Consider the following 18,768-nt stretch of genomic DNA (forward strand, 5'->3'; position numbering starts at 1 on the left):
GGCCGGGCTCGGCGTTCCTGGTGGTTGGAACCTAGAACGTCGCTGCGTTCCCGGCTGTGCGCACTGACCTGCTCTGAGCCTGGCTCAGCACCCCCACCCTCCCACAGACGCAAAGTGGAGAAGAAGCCCCAACTCCTAGGTGGGACCCGCGAACGCCGAGGCGGGAAGTTTCGGGACGTGTCAGACTCCTCGAGACTGCACCGTGCACACCTCAAGTCAGCCTGGCTGTAGATCTTCGTCCACGTTGTTTTATGTAAAATGCGTGCCCGGGGTCATTGCCCAGGGTTTAACTGGAAACGAGTCTGCCTTTTAACAGGTCTTTTTCTTCTGGCTGCTGTGCAATAGTAGCCGAGTAGATAGAGAGGAGTATAGTGGCCGCCAGTGTGCGCGTCTGACTTGCGTTGATCCTTTCCAGGCTGCTTTTGGCATGGCTTAAAGCTCGTTTGTGTGCATGGTTTAGACTCATGACATGTCGTTGACTCCAAAATCAAACTGTATTCCTCTCTGGGGATTTGTGATTGCCCGGCTGTGTGTTCTCCTAGTTAGCCTCCCCGAGACATCACCTGCTCACCCGGTAGTTGTTGGTAGAGGCCTCTGCTCCAGCCCGTGTGACGTGCTGGAAGGTGAGAATTGGGCAAAGCCTGTGTAAGCAGGTGAGCCAGCGCTAAGAGTAAGGGCCTGCAGACTGGGATGGTGTGCAGCAGGAGTAGAGCCTAAGGAAAGCGTCCTGGGACATCATCCACCTCAGATTGGTTTGGACAGAAAATAAGGCCTTGCCATAATGGTTTCCTGGGTGCAAACACGCTAGTGAGTCCCAGCCACTATTTAATGGCCGTCTAGCAGGACTCCGAGTCGTGTTTCTTCTGCCCACTCTGCCCTAGTAGGTGGTAAAGTTCTGTCTCAAAAGTAGCTGCATTTATTAAGACATTTTTGCGTTTGATCCCAGCACTGTTCCAGTTAATGTTTCATCCTCCTTTTATATATGAGGAAATGTATATTTAGAGAGGCTTAGTGAGTTGGCAAAAGCTACCTAGCTATTAGCAGATCACACCCCCAAAACACTGTCTCCTTCCCACAGCCCTCACTGCCTCCCATTGTAGTTAATTTGGAAGTAGGGAAGCCAGCCAGCTTCCAAATGCCTGTACCTACAGGTAGCTCTTGGCACACAGGCACACTGAAGGCTTCTTGTCATCGGAATATGAGGGTTTATTACCCAGGTTATTCTGGACCAGCAATGCGACTTCTGCCAGGTGCAGGAAACTGTTGGACCTGTGATCCCCCCCTCATTGTCATTATCTCAGGGGAATCTAATTCTGTTTCTCTGTTTTCATTAGTTTAGGAGTCGTTTAATTTTTACTCAGATCTTGTCTCCAGAAAGTGGGAGGCCCTTAAATACCTTTTCTTTTGAATAATACATCTAAAAAAGGCTTTAGTTGTAAATCTTTTTTTTAAAATTCATCAGAGACAGAGCATTGACAGGACAGGGAGATAGTGGGGTTATCTGTTGAAGATACTTTGATCATTTAGATTGGGGAGAAACATTCACATACCGAAATGTTCACTTTCTAAGTTAAATAATGTGATTGAAGGTATTGAAAACATTAAAAAAAAAATCATCAGAGGACACATTCACTTGCCAGGGAAAAAGCACCTCACAGTGAGGCATGGTCATACTCCACCATCCGTTTGTCGATTTCCCCCGTTTATCATCTCAAGATTTTCAGCATGTATTCACCTACCCGTATATATTTTTTTCATTTCTCTTTCTCTATTTTTCAATTTAAAAATTTATTTTTGTAGTAAGGCAGTTACGCTTGCCAGAGAGTGAGAGGGAGATTGAGAAACCACTCCTAGGGGGACAGCCATATCAAAATCCCTGCTCCTTCATTCTCCTGGGGTTTTGAGCAGGCATGCGCAAACCGAAAACTGAAAATCACACCCAGTGTGATTGTCAAGGTCCAGTATGGGAGGCTAGCGCCTTAAGCACCATGCCACTTGTACCCCACCCCCGTGTGTTTTTCAAGAACAGCAGGGCACCAAGTAGGATCCAGTTTTCTTTCCACAGCACTTAACCACCAAGCCAGGGCCTAGTTGTTGTAATTTTTACCCTCTAATGATAGACTTTGTAATTATTACACTTTTACATTTTATGTTACATGCTTTTGCTTCACATAGGTCTTCAAAGCTAAGGCTGCTGCAACGCCTTCCAAAGATAAGAGTATCTCCAGGATGTGAACCACAGGTATTTACAGGTTCACCTGAAAATCTAGCTACTCCTGTAACATTGGTTTCATGTAAGACAGTAAATTCTCGGTTCCATCCGTCTTGTTTATAGGTAGTTTTAGGACATTATGTACTCATAAATTGGAAACTTTCTGAGTTTCCTTAACATTCTAAATTCTAATGTCATTATTTGCATGTTTAGCCTTGTGAGTGCCCCCCCCCTTTTTTTAACTATTACAGATATTTATAATTTCAGGACAAATTGTAATTGGCTTCCTTAGTGACAAAAATCTGTCATCTAAGCTCTGTCAAAGTTAATTATATTTGCCAAATCTTTGAGGCTTCATGAACCAAAAAAAAAAAAAAAACACAGAAATGCAATTAACTTGCTGCCTGTTGTAATTTTTGAAGTATCTGCCTGTTCAGATTAAAATTCAGTTTAAAATGCTCTCTGAACTGTTATTACTGTCCAGTGTCTCCATTGGCAGTTTGTGTTCATTTGTCCCATAGGACTGTTAATACACGCTTTTTCATTATTGATGGCATGTGGGTAACCATTAGGGAAATAGAGAATTCATTCTGTGGTGTCTTCAACACGTTGATAGCCGCTATTTGTGTTTCCATTTTAGCTGTGCAGCTGGCCTGGTTTCTTCCCAGTGCTTAGCAGAAAAGGAGCTGTATTGCTGTAAGAGTGCTGAATTTCAGGTCTATAGAATTTGATTTGCGATTGAAAGTGGGAATCCCCTGTAGTAGTTAGCGAGCACCCTGGGGTCCTTTCTCCTGTGTGATGTGATCTCAGCCATGACACATGACCTCGCTTTCAGCTCTGACAGTCTTCTCTTGAACCTGCACATTGCTCTGTCATCTGTAGGCATGTTGCTTTAATGTGTGAGCAATTTTTAAACAAACTGTTCCCCAAATTCCTAATTAAAGATGGACTTGCAGACCTTTAAGAAAATATATCCATGATTTAGAACTTTTTAAATTGTATTTTTAATTGTTTAGCTTTTAACTGAATTGTTCTTGAGGAATTCCTATTTAATCAGTGTGCAAATAAAATGTATTTTGTAGTTTTCAAAGACCTTTTGCTGTTGACAGAATCAGTAAATGTGCACTGCAACACAGTGTTCAGTACACATACACTACAGTATACTCTTGCAATTAAAAATAATTACAATTTTATATGTGGGTGGGGCAGTTATAATTTTCATTAAGATGTAACTTTATCAGTGATAAAAATCATAGATTTGTCCAGTTTATTCTCTCAGTTATTAGGACAATAATAATTGAAATGCATTCACTTCTATAGTTTAGGCTTCAATTCTTGATATACCTAAGTAGGTGTTATTTTTAAATTTTGGATAGAATATTACTGGGTAGAGAACCTTAAATATATATTTTATATATATATATATATACATACATACATATACATATACACACACACACACACACACACACACACACACACATATATATATTACACAAAGGATTTGAATAAATGTAGTATGTCATCCTTAATATGAAGAAGGCAAATCTGCAGGAAAAGGCAAAAATATTATATAGTAAGACATTATAGAATACTGGATCCCAAACATTTTGGTCTCAGGTCCCCTTTACATTTTAAAAGATTACTGTCATTCGCCAAAAGTTTTTGTTTATAAATATTATAGAGATATATATTGTGTTAGAAATTAATACTGGAAACTTATAAAATAATTCATTTAAAATAATAAATCTGTTACACATTAACATAAATAGCATTTTATGGGAAACAACAGCAGTTCAAAAATAGTATGGCATTGTTTTTCATTTTGAAACTATTATTAATGTCTACTTAATAGAAAATCGGTAGATTTTCATAGATTTTTGCATTCAGGTTCTTTTAGGTGAAATGTGAAGAAAATCAGGCTCACTCCAATCTGTAATAGTAAACAGGAGTATTTTAATAGTTCTCTGCAAATTGTGGATATACCTGGCACTACTCCGCACCCAGCAGGTAGAGGACATTTCTTAAAGGCAGGATACTTGGTGCACCAGAAACCTGGAGCAGGGAGGGTCTTCTCTCTGCTACATTAAGATCTGTTGGTTTATTTTGTAATTTGAATGAATGGTTCACTCTTGTCTGATTGATTTGGTGACATTTACTCATTTGTCTATATTGGGCTCTATTGGACTATATTGGTTTACCGAGTTCTGCAGATTCTTCCAAATGATGCATTTAATAGACTATGAAAAATAATCTTTAATATCAGCACCTCTACACCAAAAGAAAAAGTCTCAAGTGTTGGGGAGCTATTGGAACCTTTATTCATTTCTCAGAAAATGTCTGCCAAACACCTAGGTCTGAATAACCTTAGTTTGTCAGTTTTCTTTTTGAATATAATGTCACTCGAACAAAACAGCTCAATCAGCTTATAATTAAAATGTATTTTAAGACACAGCACAAGTGCTTTATGTGTACTTCCAGTTTTTCACCCATCTGTCACACTCGTTAAAATGTGTGTTCATCTTTTGAGATATAATTAATAATTTTTACTGCATCTTCAGTGACATTTTCAGGTAAAACTGGCACCTTTCTCTTAAGTCTGAGTTCCTGGTGATAAAGAATGCAGTGTCTCCTTCTTATGGGTGCCACTGCCTTGATTCTGCCCATCATTGTTTACGTAGCGCCGCTGCCAATGTCCGACAGTGAAAAGGTAAATAATGTCCTAGTGTTGGTGCTAACAGAGCTTCGATCTCGCCGATGCCCCGAAGGGCTCTTGAGGACCCACAGGAGCCTGTGATCACTTTTCAAGAACCACTGGCATGTGAAGACCTCAGTTCATAGGAAACGTAAGATTGCTCTAGTCTGACTGCTCTAATTTTCTCTACACCCTCCTTGCCAAGTATTTATTTAGAATATGCTGAAACTTCAAGTTCCTCTGAGTTATTGTGCTAGATGAATAAAAATAAGTGGCACAGACATCTGTTTGATGGAAAATCAGTGAGATTCTTAACCCTGGGGTTATACTTTGTCCAGTTTTTAAAATTGTTGTATAAGTTTCTGGTTGTTTTCTGTAAGTAAATTAAGCTTCATGACATCCAGAGATAACTAAACTGTATTGCTTTTGCTGCAGTTAGGAACAGTTGGGCTCCTTCTTCGATTTTTTTTGTTTTCTCTGTAATCAGTGAACTTCGGTTCCACGTGCACTGTTACGCATGCCCACATCTGTCTCCTCAGTGCCTCCTGAGTACTTGATTGAGCACAAGGAGTGTAGCACGTTTATCATTTTCAAATAGCCTGCTGTATCTGTGATTCACATAGCAGATGTCTACATGTATTTGGGACATACTCTTTAATGTTTACGTGGCTTAGTAGGATGTATTAGAATATGACGGCCACCTCTCTGGGGAAGAGGCTGGAAACCAATGAGGGGGCTGTTTCAGTGGTCCAGACTGGGTTCGACAGCTCCCTAGGGCCTACAGCAGTATTCTAAGGGCTCCTGCATTAGGAATGGGCATTACCTCAGTGTGACCTCTTTTTTAAAGCATCAGTTTTTAGAACAGCTATTTAAATGCTTTTCCTTAAGAATGGAACAATTCTGACCCTCTAAATGCTGAGATGATGGGTGGAGCCCAGGCACATGTGGTCATCACCACTTGGCTCCCCTGTGATTGCCGTCGCGGTCTGAGCTTCCCAGTGCTCTTTTCATTCTTAGTCTTACACCAGTTACTGTGTGCCTATGAAGAACTTCCACGTCAAGACAGAAAGTATATAGAGCATTAGAGGTAATGATAACAAGTGAACTGTAACCATACAGTTGTCAAGAAGATTCCCCGTTTTACCTGTAAGTTCATCATAGGATCAGAGTTCTTTATGTTGCATATCAACATGTCACACTAATCCCTCAAAGGCATTCCTTTAAAAGGAAAGCACTCATCATTATATCTGATTCCTCTAGCTCAAACATTATAGTAAAGATTAATCATGCTTTCAGTAGATTATTTCTTGAGAAGTGCTTACTGATACTAATATAATTCCTCAAACCCCCTTATTTAGAAAGAAAGCAGAAAATTATTTTAAAGATTGCTGATTTTTTTAAAATTTAAATGCCAAATGTATATATTGGCCTATTTTTTATACTGAAATACATGATTAGCGAATATTTTTGGTATTGTAACATAGCTAAATTTTAGTTGAATATTATGTATTGAGCCTCAGAATCAAGCTTATGCTTTAAAAAAATGTATTTATTCATGGGTTTTGTTCATAATTAATGTAAAACCTGCAAACATTGGATGGGGGAGAGGATGAGGCTTACTTTTGGATAAACTTGAAATGTCAATGACGCATCAGGTACTTGGGGGAACAGATAAGCCAAGTTGTAGATGAAGAATAGATACAGATTGGGCATGGTTTATACCTACGTGTGGCAGGTGGTGTCATGAATAGGAATGAAATCACTTTGGAAACCTTTTTAGAAATCTGAAGGAGAATGAGCGAGACCAGGGAACATGCCTGCATTATGAGAGGTAGGTCAGAAAGGAAGAGAGACTTGAGTAAACTGGAAGCTAGAGGGAGAGTCAGTAGCCACTGCTGCCTTGGAGGTTGGTTGGTGCCATGTGGATTGAAGAAGATCCTTTGCATTTATTAGCAAATGAGTTTGAATTTTTATGAGAGATCGTATGAGAGCTTGCTCATCAGATTTTCAGATAGTAAATAGTTAAGTAGTTACTAGAGGCAGTTAAAGCCACAGATTGAAGGGTTTTAGACATGTGAGATCAGGTTTGGTAAGATACCAAAAGCAAAATTAGGAAATGGGAATACGGTGTTCGTTTAAGATATAGACACAAGGTTAGAAATAGATGAATGATATAGAAGATTAAAAGATGAGAGTTATTGGATGACTGTCTCTGTGCTCTACATGGAACAGATCTACTGGTCTTCCCAGCTAAGCAACCCTGTAATTGCTATAAACGTTGATTTAGCTTGGAATGTATTAAACTGTTCATTTCCCTTGGTTGATGCTGAGATGCTAGTATTTTTTGACAGATGCCTTTCAACATGCAAAAGAACCCAAAAAATAATCCATCTCTTCTGATAATGCATTCCCTAATTGCTTTGCCATATAGGACACTAAAAAACAGCTAGTTGTCCTGCTCATTCTGCATAACCAGCAGCAGTGATCTTGGGGTTAGCTGGACATTCATGCTCACAAGACCCAGTAGGCTGTATAGGGCACCAATCTCGCTCTGCTTTGTTGAAAGAAGTGGGATAGAAAACCCAGCATTTCAGTGTCAGGTATGTTGCTCCTAGATGATCATTCAGGTCCAGCGAAAAGATGACTTCCACGTGGGAGACAGTGCCACCTCGGCTTAACTGCTTCATGTTCTACAGGAAGCAGTGTCTTATAGCAAATAGCACTTTGGGTATACCATCCAGACTCCGAAAGATCCCTGATAAGTCACCTCCCACTCAGTGGCCCCCATTTATGCTTCCCACTGGACATAGGAAGACCTGCTCCCTGTCTTCTTGATTCATAGGGAGCTCACCAATAGGAGTCCCACTTTTTTTTTTTTTTAAACCACAAACTGTTGCTTAGAAACACAGCTGATATCTCACCTTTATCTGGTTTCCAGGGAAACAGTGCTGGAAGGTTAAATAAGGGTCATTTTATATTATATGGAGAAGGAGACAGGATTTGTTAACGACACATTCATGTTCATTTATTGGCAAAATAGCAACCTTCCATAATTCTGGTCCACACAGTCACTTTATTACCATCAGAGATCATTGTTACTGACCATCATAACATCTAGGTCTGTATGGAGTTGTTTTTACATCTCAGCAGGTTAAGGTCATAATAATGGTGTTTTGTTGATATTTTAGCAAATTTAGTGAATCACTGTTCCTTCCTTATTGGAAGTTTGCTTGTCCCACTTCCTTAAGAGCAGCTTTGAGGTGGAGATATGTTACAGACTAGGGAGCAGAGATTACTGGCAAATTGAGTTAGGTAAATACGAGGTACTCTGGGGCCAGCAGGTGGTGCAGAGGTTAAGGCAGCTGGATCCCACATGGCCAACTGCATGGTTCAAGTTCCAGACCCAGCGGCTTGAAAAACACGTCAAAAACACATCAGGTGTGTTGTTTGTGTGAATGCCCAAAATCCTGACAGGAAGATGGAGGAGAAGGGACTGTCGTGAGGCTTTCCCCCTCTGTGTCTATCCAGTAAGCACATGCACCCTATAACGAAAATTAAAATAATAAATAAACAAACAGATAAGGCAGTCTGTGAGCAGAAGTCTCATTCTAAACTACCGATGCATTGGAACATAATAAAGAGAAGAAAAATAGCAAAGCATTAATGGGACAAAGAAATGTGGTATTATCTGTTGAAGATAACTTAAAATATTATCAACTGGACTAGGGAGAAATGTACACATGTTGATTATAATGTGATTGAATGTATAATGTGATTGAATGTATAAACATGAAATTTTAAAAAAAGAGAACACACACACACCCCAGAGCAGGTTTTATTTACCTGTTCTTAAAATTTATTTCCATTTATTATTCAAAACAAATTGACTTATATTCTGACTTTCATAATGCAACAGTCTATTGTAAGTATTGTAAGATTATATTTGGTGGGCCAGCTCTGTGGCCTAGTGGTTAAAGCAGCTGGATCCCTTATGGCCAAACCCTTGGTTTTGAGTCTCGTACCTGGTAGCTTGAGAAACACACTGGACATATGTGTGTGCCTGTTTGTCCAGAACCCTGATGAAAGGAGAAATGGGAAGAGATTGCAGTGTTACATTCCCTACGGGAATGCGTTCATGAGGCCACCCTCTCCTTCTCCCTCTCCCCTGTTTGTGTCTCTGTTAGCTCTGGTGAGGACATGTGCCTTCTGGCAACATTAAAAAAAAGAAGACATTTGTTCAGCACAAAGTTCCTTAATTAAAGTGACTTTTCATGACTGTTTCATGGAAAACTGCTAGTTTATTCCTTATTCTTAATCAATAGTAAACCCAAACAAATACGAGGTTTTTTGGTCTTACATGTATATGCCCATTGCACTGATACTCGGATGTTTTCCTAGAATAAAGTAATTCAGAAATATTACTGAGTTTTCCACTGAAAACACATTTTAGTCTTGAGTATATAAGAAGTGTTGCATTAGCCACTAGGGATACAGTACTGAAAAAGAGAAACACAGTTCTTGACCTTGCAAACTTAAATTCAATACTCATTGCTGAAATTAGAAATTGAAGAGGATACTCCAAAAAAAGAGCATTTCAAAGTTCAGTAAGTTAATTTTTTTTGAGAGAGAGAAATTTTTGCTGTAGCATGTGTGCCCTTGCCAGAGAGACAGACAGAAAGCAGGAAATCACATCTTCCCCCGGGGGATGGCCATGCCACAATTTCTCCTCCATGCTCTTCTCAGGACTTTGGACACGCACGCACACACACCCAGCGTGCATTTCAACCTGTTGGATCCAGAACTCAAACAGCGGTCAACCATGTGGGAATTCAGTGCTTTAACTACTATGCCACCGGCTGGCCCTAGTAAGTTAAAAACTTTAACCATATAAATTTATCCTACACAGATGTAAATATAAGATTGGATTTGAAAATATGCTTTATCCATGTATTTGTATCTAATGCTGTAATAGTTGCTTTAATAAGAACTTTGTCTTGAAAACTACACCCTCATCAAACTTCGTGACTTTTATTACAGGTATTTGGCAAATTCTGGTTTTGATAGTAATTTAAACAGAACACACTTACGAAGGTAATAGTAGGCAGAAATACTAGTCACAGGAGCAAATAAAAGTTAACATATCTATTATATGTATGCATGCTTTTAGGTTTTTTTTAAAGAAGTATTTTTTTAAAGAATTATTTTATTTAACTTTATTTATTTATTTTAATTTGAGCAGAGAGGGACAGAGAGGGAGAAAGTGAGAAAGCAAGCCACCAGGTCCAGGACTCAAACAGTGGTCAACCATGTGGGATTCGGGCGCCCTTAACCACCACGCCACTTGCCAGCCCCTTAAAGAAGTATTTTAAAATTTTATTTATTATTAATTTAAAATTTGCTATAGGGCACACGTGTTCACCAGAGAGCTAGAGAGAGAAAGTGAGAAAGCAAGCCACCAGGTCCAGGACTCAAACAGTGGTCAACCATGTGGGAGCCCAGTGCCCTAACCACTTCCCCAACCACCATGCCACCTGCTGGCCCCTTTACTTTTAATTTTGTTTGATATTGCTGAACAACTTATGTGTAACATTTTTATGATTCTCATTCTACTGAAAATGAATTCAGACTGGAAATAGGCGATAAATATGAAGTTACTTAGCAAGTGTGTGAAAGAACAAGACTTTAAAGGCGATGGAATGTTATAGTGTTTTTCTTACTATCAACCAAATTGTATTTTAATTATACATCTCTGCTCTTCTGTTATAAATTATTGTTTTGGTTCTTAAAGAAATAGTAGAGTTTTGGAACCGGCAGATGGCGTAATGGTTACATCACTGGATTCCCACATGGCCAACCGTGGTTCAAGTCCCAGACCTAGAAGCTTCAAACTCATGCCAGGCACGTGTGCATGCAGGCCCAAAATCCCAAGAGGAAAATGGAGAAGGGATTACAACATGGCCATCCTCCCCTGGGGGGGGGTGATATCTTGATTTTTGTCTCTCTGGCGAGCACACACACCCTATAGCAAAAAATCTCTCTGTAAAAGTAGAATTTTGATATTTTTTTCACTAATGAAATATCTTTAGTATCTTATATATCAAATACTGCTATATTGTAATACACATCAGATCACAAACCTTGTTAGTCCTAATCATTTCACAAAAAGTAAGATTTTCTTTGATGTATAAAATTATTATCAGTGTGTTTCCAGTTTTTTCCAGTACAAATTATGGGTACAAACTCAAATCATTCATATATTACTTTTACTTTAAAATTGAATTAAGTAAGTTAGATGAGAAGTTTAAATGACGAGTTATATTTTTGAAACTTACTAAAAAGAAAGAATATAAATCAGCCTTGTGTAATTTAAATTGTAGACAAATAACAGTGGTAGATAATAAAACAGTTAAGTCAGAATAGGTTTATTACTTAGGTGCTATACTGTAACTTTTAATCTGATTTTTAGCTAGGTTAAACATCTATAGTATTATTGCTTACATAATAATTAAGCTTGGATTTTTATTTTATCTTTTATACAAGCTTTTTGTCTAGATTGTATGTGGTGTTCACTGTATTAAAACTTTCTACCACTGGGTGGCAATATTGCTATCTGGAAAAGCAGAAGTGCTATGCCGTTGGTTTATATGCAAAAATAATTATTTAAATAAGAATTCAAATATGGAAATTTAAGTGTAATAAAATAATAGTGAAAATCAAATTTATTAAACCATTCAGCTCACTGTCTTGATATCTAATTTAACTTGACTTTATACTGGAGTATTTTTGTTTGGGTTTTGGTGTTTAAATTTAATTTGACATATACTTAAATGCCACATATATTAGCTAATGGCATACAATAAAATTTTAAAAGTAAGTGGGGCCGGCAGGCGACATGGTGGTTAAGGGCACTGGGCTTCCTCATGGCCAACTGCGATTCGAATCCTGGACCTGGTGGCTTTCTTTCTCACTACCTCCCTCCACTCTGCCCCTCTCATTCAAATAAATAAATAAATGAAGTTAAATAAAATAATTCTTTTTAAAAAGTTTAAACGTAAGTTATTAACAAGTATTTGTTAGAGTTAAGAATAATTTCTTTATGGTGGTTTTGTTAGTGAATAAAACAATAGTTTTTTTTAAATTTAATGAGCATTAGTAGGTAAATATAATACATAAGAAACTTGTAACATGCCTTTTTTATTTGCCTTTTTGATACATGGATATACTCCTTAATATAATAAGAAAATTATCTTTTTTTCTGTTTTTATTCATGTCCGTTATATTTTCCAGTGTACTTCTTAAAATCTCAGTACATTGGTTTTACAGTCATTCCCCAAGTCTTACCAATAAAAATTGTCTGGACAATGTTACTGGGCAATCTGAGTCGACCAAATGGTATGGTATAGTTTAATACAGAAAAAGTGCATAGCTCATGACACTGGCAATCTAAAACATTTTTTATTAATATTTTTTAAATTTATTTACTTTTTTTAGGTTTTTGCCATCAGGTGTGTGTGCTTTCTGGAAAAAGGCAGTGAGAGGGAAAGTGCGACATCATCCCCCTGGGGAATGACCATGCCACAGTCTCCTCTCCGTTTTCTTTCTGGGATTTTGGTCACATACACCTGGTGTGATTTTTCAGGCTCCAGAGTCAGGACTTGAATTGTGGTCGACCATGTGGGGTTCCAGGGCCTTAATCACCAAGCCACCTGCTGGTTCCCTAAAACTTATTTTTGATTAGATGTGAAAGACAAATTGCTTAATTAAGTTTAGCTTTGAAAACCTCCAGGTGAGGGGGATGTGTTTTTATTCTTTCTTATTCCAACTTTTTCTTGCTCTAGTTTTCCTTATTTTTTTCTGTAATATATGTATAAAAAAAAAATTGGCAGTGCTTTGGGATTGGCCTTGCTAGGTTAGAAGTTACGAACCACCTCTTTGGTATAGTGTGTCCGAGACATATGTAGTGTAGCATCAGGTATACTTTAATTTTGATATCATGCCCGGTTGCTGTCCAGCTCTGTTACCTGGAGAGCTGGAGTGATGATAATGCATTTGTACCCTAATACCTGTTGCTCATAAAAAAAAAAAATGGGACTAGAGCATCCACTTTCTTTTCCTATCAGGTTGTGAGAACCCATGAATAAAGTTACCCAGCAGTGAGCAAGCATTTTTTTAAAAACTGAATATAATTTGATGAATATTTGTGTTTCGTAAATACGGCAATGAAGGGATACAGTTGAAAGGAGGTTGGTGAGAACAGAGGGGATAAAAGGAGTTACAGTAATTGGTGCTGTGGGTCCATGTACTGCATCTTGTCGGGAATAGGTATTTGTTGAATTACTGACGTCCTCTCTCTTCCTCTCTCTAGGATACTTCCAGAGAGCTACAATGGAAAAGTCCTGGATGCTGTGGAACTTTGTTGAAAGATGGCTCCTAGCTTTGGCTTCATGGTCTTGGGCGCTCTGCCGAATTTCTCTTCTCCCTTTAATAGTGACTTTTCATCTGTATGGAGGCATTATCTTACTTTTGTTAATATTCATATCAATAGCAGGTATTCTGTACAAGTTCCAGGATGTCTTGCTTTATTTTCCAGAGCAGCCATCTTCTTCACGCCTTTATGTCCCCATGCCCACTGGCATTCCGCATGAAAACATTTTCATCAGAACCAAAGATGGAGTTCGTCTAAATCTTATTTTGATAAGATACACTGGAGACAATTCTCCGTATTCCCCAACCATAATTTATTTTCATGGGAATGCAGGCAACATAGGTCACAGGTTGCCAAATGCGTTGCTTATGCTGGTTAACCTCAAAGTCAATCTTTTGCTTGTTGATTATCGAGGGTATGGGAAAAGCGAGGGAGAAGCAAGTGAGGAGGGACTCTACTTAGATTCTGAAGCTGTGCTGGACTACGTGATGACCAGACCTGACCTCGATAAAACAAAAATTTTTCTTTTTGGCCGTTCCTTGGGAGGAGCAGTGGCTATTCATTTGGCTTCTGAAAATTCACACAGGATTTCAGCCATTATGGTGGAGAACACATTTTTAAGCATACCACATATGGCCAGCACTTTATTCTCATTCTTCCCAATGCGTTACCTTCCTTTATGGTGCTACAAAAACAAATTTTTGTCCTACAGGAAAATCTCTCAGTGCAGAATGCCTTCTCTTTTCATCTCCGGACTCTCTGACCAGTTAATTCCACCAGTGATGATGAAGCAACTTTACGAGCTCTCCCCTTCACGGACTAAGAGATTGGCCATTTTTCCAGACGGGACCCACAATGACACGTGGCAGTGCCAAGGCTATTTCACTGCACTGGAGCAGTTCATCAGAGAAGTCGTGAAGAGTCACTCTCCCGAGGAGATGGCCAAAAGTTCTTCAAACGTGACAATTATATGATGTTTCCCTCTCTGATAGATACATTGTATTTTAATTTGTGCAGAATGATAAAGAATATTCCTCTCTGGAAGTGTGTCATGTCCATAATTGTCTGCAGAGTGACATTAACGCTTGAAAGGACTTCAGTGCTCCTTTATGACGATCCAAATCATTTTTTACATTTGAAGAACTATAGTTTTGGGGATGATTTCATACATTTTCATCAAAACTTTCAGTGTGGTTATATATCCATGTCTTTAGTTTAATGTGTCAGTATAATAGAGATGGTTCAAAAGTTTCTTGTTGGTAAATTGGTATAATCCTTGTTACACATAGCTGGATGTGGAAGGAGTCATCCAGACAAGAAACCTTTGGGTGTCACTTACGTAGTACACATTGGGACAATCATGGTAAGCAAACTTAGTTCTGTAACTGCATTTTTCACCTTCAAAGTTAAAATGCATGATGGTATTTTATTCCTTGAATTATGCAATGCAATATTTGTAATGTAAATAGCACTGGTCATATACCAACGTATATGGTTACATGGGTTATATCTATTTTTATGTAAACTCTATTTTGTTTTTGGCAAGAAGTGAAATTGAGGCCTAAGTGCAGGTTGCCATTAAATTTTGCTCTGGTGAATGCTGAGATCCAGCTTTTTCTCACAAATAAATGGGACTGTGTTTTCCAGTATAAATGTACCATGTTTTTGTTAGGTACAGTTTGGATCCTGGCACATAGAAATAGAAATATAGAATTTTACTGCAGCTTTGATGTGCATATTTGAACTTTTTAACGTTTGTAATTTTGGTGGCAAAGAGAATTTTAGCTTCTGTAAATTTTGTAAGTCTACAGCTGAACCACTAATAGTCATAGTGAAGATTAGGACTTATTTAAGAATTAAATTAAGAAGTCTTATCATTATGTCATTGTATATACTGTTTTACAGAAAATTCCCACATTTGAGTTTTAAGTCCCAGTCCTCACAGAAACCATGCTCTCCTTTATGGGACTTTTTGAAAATAAGTTACAGAAAGAAAAGTTAATATTTTTTTGTTCTTGGTTTAATGTTGCAGTTGCTGTGAAGTAGAACTCCTGCACCAAAAGACAGATAGTTTTAGAAAGTCTTCATGTATTTATTCATTTTTAAATTTTTTACATATAGGGGTATGGGATTGGAAGAAAACACAGAACCTATTATCACATTTAACAGTTAAATGGCTGTAGGTGGGAAGTAGCATTTAGACGTATAGAAGAGTAAGACAAATCTTACTTAAAAAACAAAGCCCTTTGAAACTCATGGGATTTACCTTAATAAAAATATCAACTAGAGGCATCATTGTGCCAAATTGTTTCAAGCAGTCCTCAAAAATTAGATGTAATCAAGCTCTGTACATTATTATATCAGCTTTAACATATAATATTTTGAATATTTTAACCATATTTATTGGCTTTCAGCAAGCAGCTAGAGCAGAGAAATAATGAGTCAATAACCTTGACCTTAATTTAAAACTTTCCATGGAGATAGGGCTAGAAATATTTTTGCCAAATAGCATTCTTATCATTCACTTTATGCCAGTATTTAGAAAAAATATAGCGAGTATGATTTCTAAAGAACAATGTTTTTCTATAAATTATAAATTGTAAAAGTCTTGCTTTTTAAAGAGTTGGTATTGCATATCATGGCAGGTGTATTTTGTGTGTATAAGCTCACCACAATTAAAGGCTGCTTGTCATCTTCTCAATCGTTGCTATGTAGAATGGCTGTCATAAATAGTAATGCATAAAAAATTAATACAAGAAATGTATATTTAGAGATGGGTGTACATGGCACACCTCACATTTGTCTCATTCTTTAAAGTTTACACAGTGCTTTATGTTTTTATGTAATGTTGTCTTTACACTATGGAGGAATTGACCAATTTTAGTTGTAAATATGATACTGGTGAAATAGAAAAGTTTCTTCTTCAGTACTCAGTTTTTTGCTGCTTTTTTCGATTTTTGATACTCTATGTTTATAAGCCATCTTTTTTTTTTAAGCCAGTACTTCAGAAGTCATAGAGTACTTGTGTACCACCCCCACCTTCCTCCTCAGAGTGAGAGGACCCTTTTTCTGCAGCAAATCGTAGAGGCTGTGTCTAGGGCGGTAACACATCATCCATCACTAGCTTTTGTATTTCAGAGTATGTCCTTAGAGATAGGGAAAGGGATGGTAAACAAACTCATTATCCGGGGTCCGTGAAGCCATTGCATCATTTTTAAAAACACTTCCAATTTTGTGGCCAAAGCAGTGGTCTTAGTAAAACATGGCTTCTTCGTGAGTCACTTTTTTTTTATTTTGGACCCATCTCACAGTGGGAGCAGAAGTTTGTCCAGTTCATGTATTAATTTATGGCTCATTTGTACATGAGCCAGCTATAGAAGTTTTTAAATGAATCTTCAGTTATTAAACTGCAGATTGGAAAGTCTTAGAATGATTTTTAACTATGGCAAGATACAGTGCATTTACAATAAAATTAAAAATAGATTTTTTAAAAGCAAATTATTGTTAAAGAGGGGTGGAAAAAAACCGGGGGGGGGGGGAACCTGGTAAAAAAGAGGACCGTAAAAAGACTACAAAATAGAAATAAAATAATTTGTGATATATTTTTAAAAAGCTAATAGAATTGAAGCAACTAGAAAAGACAATTTGATAGTTTTAAAATTTAAATATAGAATGTAATGTGATTGGTTAAAAGGAAACAGTGCAAAACAAAACATTTGAACAGAAAACATTTCTAACAAAGTTACTGGAGCACTTCATGTTTACAACTACCATATGTTTTTATTTTGCAGATATCGTTTTGGCTGTGAAATGGGTATTTTTTTTAAATGGTGTTCTGAATTTTGTTATAGATAACCATAAAATACCAGATACAGAGCAGTGTAGATTTATTTCAGCATGATGTGCTACAGACACTTGATAACACCGATTACCGCTCTGTAACTTGTCACTAGAGAGTATTGTAATACTTGTTGAGAATTCATACCATTCGATGTTTACGTATTTCATATATTTGTGAGATTTGGCTTGGGTGGGAATAGATTTGGTGGAATTAAGAAGAGAGTACCCATATTTAGCTTTACCTAAATAAGCTCGCAAGCTCAGACAGTTCAAAGTAATTCGTGTTGTGATTGAGTCCCCTCCTGAGGCTAGGAGTAAATAAGGTGAATTTATAAAAGGGTGTCACACAGGTCACTTGCTTTAGGTCAGGGTTGAGATGCTGAAAACCTCAACTGGTCTTCCCCCACTCCCTTTTTCTATTATGTTTGGTAGTTACAATTACTAAAAGAAGCTGTGAAAGGAAAAATTAGTCATAAATAACCCTTTTGGATTGTCTGTTTAAATTTACATATTTTCATATCACTCAGGTACAGTTGGAAACGACAGCACAGACATCTATTTTTTAAATTGATATGGTAAAAAATTGAAAACTTTTGTTCTAATTATCCTATGTGCATATCATCTCAGCCGATCAGACATATGATAGTCATTTGTATGGCAAAATCAATGCAGTCGTCCTAATAGTCAACACATTTTGCCAAATGGCGCAAAATATACCTCCATTTATATTTTGTACCTTAAAAATGTAGTTTATAAATTGGACTATGTATAAAAGACACTTTTTTAATCAAAAAAGTGCCATATATACATATGTAACGGGTGAGTGTGTGTTGAACATAATTTATAACAGAATTTCTGTCAGTACAGCATATACTGGAAATTCAAGTTGTTTGAAACATATTCAAGTACATTCAGGATAAAATAAGTTTCTATAATTTCACACTGTAAATCATATTTTTGTTATTTTCCATATTTTATTTGAAGCAGTAATAAAATTTTATAATTCAGATTTGAATGTTATAGTACATTGTGGACTGACCATGGCAAGCAAACATTTTGGTTTTTTACAATAAATTTCTTTTAAAATATACTTTCTATTTTTCTGTACTGACATATGCAATAAATTGGTACATTAAAATTTGATTAATGTCTTAAGATAGTTTGTATTCAATCTTTAAAAAATTTGTTAAATCATAGGATATTAAAGTTTCCCCAAATAACTGAATTTGCACTGAAATTCATGAATTTTATTCTAGTAATGGTGTGGATCAAAAAATCAGTTTAATTTCCTTCCTTCAAGAGTATTATCCGGGGCCAGCAGTTAGCGTAATGGCTATGTCGCTGGACTCCCATGTGGTCGACCGCGGTTCGAGTCCCGGACCCAGTGGCTTAAAACTCACGCCAGGCGCGTGTGCGTGCATGCCCAAGATCCCAAGAGGAGAATGGAGGAGAGGGGATTGTGGCATGGCCATCCCCCAAGGGAGTGATTTCTCGCTTTCTATCTCTCTGTCTGTCTGTCTGGCAAGCGCACGTGCCCTATAGCAAAAAACTCTCCAAAAAAAAAAAAAAATATTATCCTCTCACATACCTTTAATT

At 37.4% G+C, this 18,768-nt stretch overlaps 1 protein-coding gene across 2 annotated transcripts; it reads left to right on the top strand.

Annotated features, from left to right (window-relative positions):
• Positions 1 to 1,797: 1,797 nt before the first annotated feature.
• Positions 1,798 to 18,315, top strand: ABHD13 (abhydrolase domain containing 13). 2 transcript variants are annotated; one of them, XM_027776196.1, is made up of 3 exons: positions 1,798 to 2,242; positions 2,853 to 2,928; positions 13,273 to 18,315. In XM_027776196.1, exon 3 carries the CDS (start codon positions 13,293 to 13,295, stop codon positions 14,304 to 14,306), a length of 1,014 nt encoding a protein of 337 aa, XP_027631997.1. In that variant the 5' UTR covers positions 1,798 to 2,242; positions 2,853 to 2,928; positions 13,273 to 13,292; the 3' UTR covers positions 14,307 to 18,315. The 2 variants fall into 2 exon arrangements, with proteins under 2 accessions (XP_027631997.1, XP_014447538.1); XM_014592052.2 differs by lacking the exons at positions 1,798 to 2,242; positions 2,853 to 2,928 and adding an exon at positions 3,966 to 5,058.
• The last annotated feature ends 453 nt before the right edge of the window (positions 18,316 to 18,768 follow it).

The sequence above is a fragment of the Tupaia chinensis genome, unplaced genomic scaffold (assembly GCF_000334495.1).
Source record: "Tupaia chinensis unplaced genomic scaffold, TupChi_1.0 Scaffold000644_1, whole genome shotgun sequence".
NCBI lineage: Eukaryota > Metazoa > Chordata > Mammalia > Scandentia > Tupaiidae > Tupaia > Tupaia belangeri.

Bases quoted from the DNA above. Each gene is read 5' to 3' on its own strand.
- ABHD13 (XM_027776196.1), top strand. From the start codon at position 13,293: ATGGAAAAGTCCTGGATGCTGTGGAACTTTGTTGAAAGATGGCTCCTA.